The following is a 6,677-nucleotide window of genomic DNA, read 5'->3' as shown; positions in this document are numbered from 1 at the left end:
ATTAAACCTCTCTTCTCTCTTTGCTTAAATATCACAAACTTGACGAAGTACGAATAGATATATTCATAAAAAAAAAAGCCTACAACTACTGAGTTCATAAACTATTTAACACTAGTTTGTAAATAATACTAACAAGGGATTTAAATACAAATAAAATCATTTTCACCACAGTTTATCTAATTTTAATTTTTACACAGAAAAAAAACAATATAAGCTATCTGCAAAATGTAACAGCTTGCGATAAGTAATAAAAGTTACATTCTCGATAGCGATAATGTCACAGTTCAATTTTTTTTGTATAAAAAAAGTAAAAGAAGTAGAAAAAAGAAACCTACTACTTACGAGAATTTACACTTAACTTTCTCCAAGAACTAAGTATAAAAAAACACAGGAAAAAATCGAAGAGAAAATGGTTCATTTTTAAATCACACAGCACTAACACTTTGATTCAAATCACAATTGCTCTTCTTTCTTTATCGGCTTTTGGTCAACAACTGAACTCTTCATTCCACAACATACACAACACTGCAATCAGTGTATCTTGCCTGCCTTGGAAAATACAACTACATAGTAACACTTTCATACGCTCATTTATACGACACAAGTAAACAAAGGTTAAAGACATGCATGCAATAATAAAATTATTAACTAAATCGGATGCTACTATCTTTTTAGTGTCCCTATAATAAGTAGTAAAAACTAGATGAAGAAACGAAATCGGTTTTTCATTTAACCACTAACAAATATCCACTCGTTCTTTTACAAATAACTGTACTAAATATTATACTACGATACATGACTGTAATTAGTATGGAAACGAATAATTAAAGTAAAAGTTATTGTGGCGACAAATTGAATTTTAATTAAGAAGACCTGGAAATTTCACTAACAATAAATCTCCTTGCACTTATTTTATTACAAATTTCATTTATATCTTAAACAAATAAGTCAAAAGTTTATTTAGATACAGGTACAAAACAAACAAAAAAGCTTTCTTGGTTTATAAAAATGATTAAAAAATGCTTTTGTATTAAAGAAAAAGAAAATATAAACGTATTTTCGATAAAAAAATGTACATAAAACAATCAAGGTCTTAAGTGGCCCAGTATCCAATCCAAATATTTCGCAGTGTTCGTATATATTGCTGGAATAGGAAATAGTCCGCAACGTTTCGACCCAAACGAAACAAGTCCTATGACGTAATACCTTGGCGCTCCATGTGCCGCGGATGGTTTCATAAGGGGCCCTCCTGAATCGCCACCACAGGAGTCCTTTCCTTCATTCCCGCCCACGCAAAGTTGATTCTTAGAAAGCGTGGTATATTTTTTAAAGCTTTTCTCACACTTTGCCATATCCACAATCGGTAAAGTTACCACCATGAGGACTTGACTTAACTTTTGCTCATTAATATTCAGTATGCCCCATCCTGCTACTTCAGCAGATGTTCCCAAGTAATCCTCAAACATTTGACTGCCCCAGGGCAAGCAAATCGGTTGGACAAATGCTAAATAAAATAAAAAAAAGGTGTGTAAAAAAGAGAAAAGAATTTGGTTATAAAAAACCCTAAAAATTCCGTTTTTTTATACGGATGTATATGAATTATCGAGCATTTGTATTAGCTATCAATTTTCTAATTTAGAAAGAGGTTAGACAGATAATAAATGTTTCGCCATCTAATGGCTACAGTCGAATAAGATAGGCAAAGGTCCGCACCTTTATGGAAAATCGACTCCGGTCAAATTGACATCAGTTGGAGTATTGGATGTTCAAGTCAAGAAATAGAAAGTTTATGAGCCACGAATCAAAGTAGCACATGATTTTCAACCTATCTAATGTATAACTGGTAAGATATTGAAACGATGATCTTTTCAGGTACCCTAGATATGTAGAAACGTCAATTAAAATGACCTTGAAGACAGTTTTAGAGATGACAGTAGACGTCACCTTTGCGTACCTCTCTTTAAACCCATTAAATTTTGTATTGAAGAAAGCAAGATAAACTTTATTTAGAAACGAATAAATGAACTATTAAATTGATTTCAACTTAACATGCATATAATAAAAACGTAAATTTTACTATATTTAGCACGCCACCTTTAAATTTGACGTTTTAATAATTTCAACAAATGTGCTAACCCCGACAACGGCTTCATAATCATATTAGCACCAGCATTTCTTCTGTACACCAACTGTTGAAGTACTTAACGAAGAAAATGTTATCCCGTTGCGATACGTTTTGTCCTAAAATGATAGAACTCGTTTTCTGTTATTACTCTAACTCCACGATTTTTAGTTCCAATTGTTATGTACGACAATTTAGACATTCTCATTTCAAGAATTAAATTTACCAAATAAATCGCTTCTCTAGTAGCCTGTCATTGGTACATATTTGGCCTATGTTGTGAAAATCACACCAGGTAATCGACACAGAGCTCAATGTAAACAAGTATCCCATGTACAACCCCTTTCATGGGTGCATGATCCGCGTCTAAATAACCAACTATTCTTTTTGTACAGAAACTCTTATTTGGTTCTCAAAAATCGTAACACTCGCTTGACTGATGTCTAATGTTCTTTACCATTTTGCACATCAAATTGCACTAAGCTATTTACAATAAATGTCTAATGGTAACGGTCAAGTACATTAATGAACCTATTAATTGTCATAGGGCTCTTCTTCACGCATTCTTGATACTTTTCTTATCGATCTTCCTTTATTGCCTAAATGCATTAGCCTTGGTCTTCCAACTCCTCGCGATTCAGTGGTCTCACTAATAAGTCTGCAACAATTTACAATAGCGAGTCTACAGTAACCTGCGGTAGCGATGGTATAACCCTCTTCGCAAGTTCTTTACAATCTTCTTCTTCGTCAAATTTGTCTGTTGACTCGTTGACATCTACTTTCTCGTCTTCTGTCAACTCTTTTGTCACTTCTTCCTCGACGAATCTCATGCCTGTGATTACCACAACTTTATATGTTCAGAAATATACCTTCTTTAGCACTAGGTTCGAATTTTTCATTGGCAAGCTACTTTTTCGCTAAATTTCTCAAGTCCGCTATACGCTAACACCAATAGTCATCTAGAGTATCTACAGCCTTCCAAACTTATTGTGGGACATCTGTTTCCAAGGTAATTCGAAGCGGTAACCGCTCCATAACACTTATAGCACTTCAGTTGAAAATTTTTATTTTCTCCCTTTTGGATTTCAGTAACTTCGGTATCTTTTACCTCATCAGCCTCTTTGAGTCCATATTAATTCTGATTTTTCGTCATGCTGCTGTCAAGCTCTCGTGTCAATTTCTTCCAATATCTGGGACTCGACCCAGTATCCCTGGACTCTATTGAACAGTTTAGTACATTAAAGCTGGATGGCATGCTTTTAAGCAACAAACTACGCTGTGACGTAGAAGAGCTTCATTAGCTATGCTCCGAAATCGTCGCCTTCGAACATCTTGAACGTTTAGATACGATTCAGCAAGCTCGATTTCATTACTGGCCTTGTTGATGCAAATTTTGATTTCAATCTACATCATAGTTGTGCTGCTGTATTCAATCCTTTGACCAGTCACAACAAACTGAGATCAATTGCAATAATTAAATTTGCCCTCGCTTTGGCGATATCTTCGTTCCATTTTTCTTAGGCCATTCTGGACTATTTTTCAACCGCTCCCGTTCTATATTTCGGCGTTTTTATCCTGCCAAACACATGCTTCCAGGTACTGTTCTTGACAACCTGGGTTCTATATTACTTATTTTGTAAGCGGTTTAATGTTGAACGTTGACGATGTCATCTTAGAATTTCGTCATGCAGTTTTACTATTATTATACCGCAATTTACATTTATCTTTGCTTTCTGTTTACTGATACTGAACTTTCACGTTAACTGGACTCATAACTTGATGGAATTAATCAGAAACGGAAAACGGAAAAAAATGATAATTTGTTTTCAACCTTAGAACGACAACAGCAACTACGTAACAAGGCATGGATTGCTTGTAATAGTGAAAATGTAAATTTTACTAAGAGAACATTATTACATATCTATAGTACCTAGAGATAATCCAAAATTAAAAATCCTGCGCTTCTCATAACTCGCGTAATTTACGTAATACGTAAATAAATAAAAAATATTAAAAAAAAAATAGTTTGCCTCTATATCCAGACATAGGAACAAATAACACTTACTGTTTCTTCACAGCCGTAAAGTTTCTTTTTCGTATATTTAGTGTTAAAACCTAATAAAGCAAACTGAAAATTTGAAATACAAAAGGTGTTTTATTCCAAGAAAAGAATATATTAAAGTTGTTTTAAATATTTTAACTCATAAATCCACCTGTAGTAATACTGTTTCGTTATATCATGTGATTTAGGGAGCCGGGCCATAGGTTCAACCATAATGAGGGGGGGGGGTTCTTAAAGAGAAACCAGACTAGTCCAGGGCAGCAGCTCTTTCAGTACTCAGGGTAGCAGAGATCACGAGGATCGGTATGGCACTATGATGCACAATACTACGATGTGGAAGGCAACGGGAAACCACAACATTATGATCACGAGTAAAACGGTTAATTTAAAAATTCGAAAAAGGTTGTTAAAGTTGTATGTTTAGAGCACAGCGTTGTACGGGTGTGAAGCATGGACAGTGGGCGCGGCGGAAAAGAAAAGGTTTGAAGCTTTCGAAACGTGGTGTTATAGGCGAATGATGAGGATAACGTGGATACAAAAGGTTAGAAATGAAGAGGTATTAGAAAGAATAGGAGGGGATTCTATGGAAATCAATAAGAAATAGGTGAGATAGGTTGGTAGGACACCTTCTCAGGCATGAAGGTCTAGTCAGAGACATATTAGAGGTAGAAACAGGAGTTAGGAGGGGTAGAGGTAAACCTAGGTTAGATTACTGTTCGCAAATAGTTAAGGATGTGAGTTGTTCTAATTTTGGATTCCAACCAGTCTTAGGACTGACGACCTTATGATGATGATACGTCTTGCGTATTTGGTCTTGAATATTCGATCTTGGTTATAATCTTAGTCTTGTTTGTTCGGTCTTAATTAGATCTTGATCTTGTTCGTTCAGTCTTCGTCTTGTTAGTATAGAGATAGTCTTGGTGTTGGTCTTGGTCTTGCATTTTCGCAAAACGAAACCAATTTTGTTCGTCACTAGTTGTCAGATATCATTTTTATTGCTGAAATCGAATTAATTCGACAACTGAATCGAGTATAAAAGATAATAAAACAGTTACAGTAACTGAATTGATTATGACAGATTTATAATAGTTTACTTCACATTATTATAATTAATGGCACATTTAGTTAGAGTTGGAAACGAACGTCATCCGAAATATGAACAAATTTTACGGTCTCATGTTTCCATATTAGAAGAGTTATATTTCTCCAGAAACAAGGAAGAGATACAGAACGGCCCCAGGAATGTCTTACTTTTTACTTTAAGATACGTCATCGAGATGGTGTTCAAAGTAAACAGAAATCTAGGCTTCGGTATATTAAACAAAACAAAATGTAAAAATTTTCTACAAATGACAACTATACTTCATTTACTTTCTGTAGCGATATGCCCCTTCCAATGTCTTGGATGCGCGCTGGCAAAATCGTAGGTAGGGAGAAAAAAGCTCATTATACTCTCGACATTTGTTCATTAAACAGAACTTTTTATTACGGTACCTGCCAAAAGTTTTGTTCAATCATGAATTGTAGTGCGAGTCAAAAACAAACGTTAAAGCCTTTAATATGTCTTCAAATATAAATAAACATCTCGTTGATTTTTTAAGTAATAAATGGTACCAATAACAGCACATTTGAGCAATGCAATTGTAGTGAATAAAATGGTCAATTTTTCCGTGCAATACTGTACGGATTATACGCTCTTCGCCGGTTAAGAGTTTGGCCGAGAGTTGTCTCCTTCCTTTTCTGGCCTAGTGCTGTTCTTTTCTATATTGCGCCGGTTAAACTGAAGGTCACATCGCTATAGAAAGTAAACGAAGTATACTACGCTATTTGCAGTAATTCGGTATAGATATAACCAGGTAGACTTTAGTAAACAACATTGTTCAAGTATGCTAGAATAACATTATGAAAAGTCTACAGAAAAAAAGTATCCCCGTTCTATTTTTATTTAATTTAAAACAAAAATACGTTTTTTTACGAATAACCTTTCAAATTTTATTTGTACGTAAAAACTAATAGAAATTCGAAAGAACGGGAAATTTTAGGCAAGACATATGTATATGATATGTATTTTGGGTATTAAATTAAAGTGAGTAGAAATTTATTAAGGTCACAAATGACGCTGCACTGACCGCCTGCTGACACTGAAATAGGTTTGCCGGAGCGCGCGCGCTGTACGTAAATGGCTATAACTTTTGATTGCAAAAATGCAAATTATATCAAATCAATTGGAGGTGAATGAGTATCATTTCCAGGTAGCATTACATATTTTTAAATATTTTTTTAAGTACTTTAATTATTATTTATTTAGCTTGAAAATGGACCATTGCATGAATTAACAATTATTTAGTAAAAATTATTGTACCTAAAATGAATCATTTATTAAAAATAAAAAAAAATAATATTCTGATAGGATATTTAAAGAGATTATCTAAAGTATTTAGCCAAAAAAAATATATTTTAGGCAATTCAGACCTTTAGACTTATTAGCTTTCC

The 6,677-nt window shown here is 34.1% G+C and overlaps 1 protein-coding gene across 2 annotated transcripts in view; it reads right to left on the bottom strand.

Moving 5' to 3' along the window:
• Positions 1-6,677, bottom strand: part of LOC108742004 (melanization protease 1-like) — a 17,847-nt gene that overhangs the window by 7,005 nt on the left and 4,165 nt on the right. For both annotated transcript variants that reach the window (XM_025980089.1, XM_025980090.1), the window contains exon 4: positions 8-1,504. In XM_025980089.1, the coding sequence (XP_025835874.1) occupies positions 1,086-1,504 (419 nt within the window). In that variant the 3' untranslated portion in view covers positions 8-1,085. The remainder of the gene's footprint in view (positions 1-7; positions 1,505-6,677) is intronic.

This window comes from Agrilus planipennis, unplaced genomic scaffold (genome assembly GCF_000699045.2).
Source record: "Agrilus planipennis isolate EAB-ADULT unplaced genomic scaffold, Apla_2.0 scaffold239, whole genome shotgun sequence".
NCBI lineage: Eukaryota > Metazoa > Arthropoda > Insecta > Coleoptera > Buprestidae > Agrilus > Agrilus planipennis.
The sequence above is the reverse complement of the archived record's forward strand: the minus strand, read 5'-3'. Positions and strand labels throughout refer to the sequence as shown.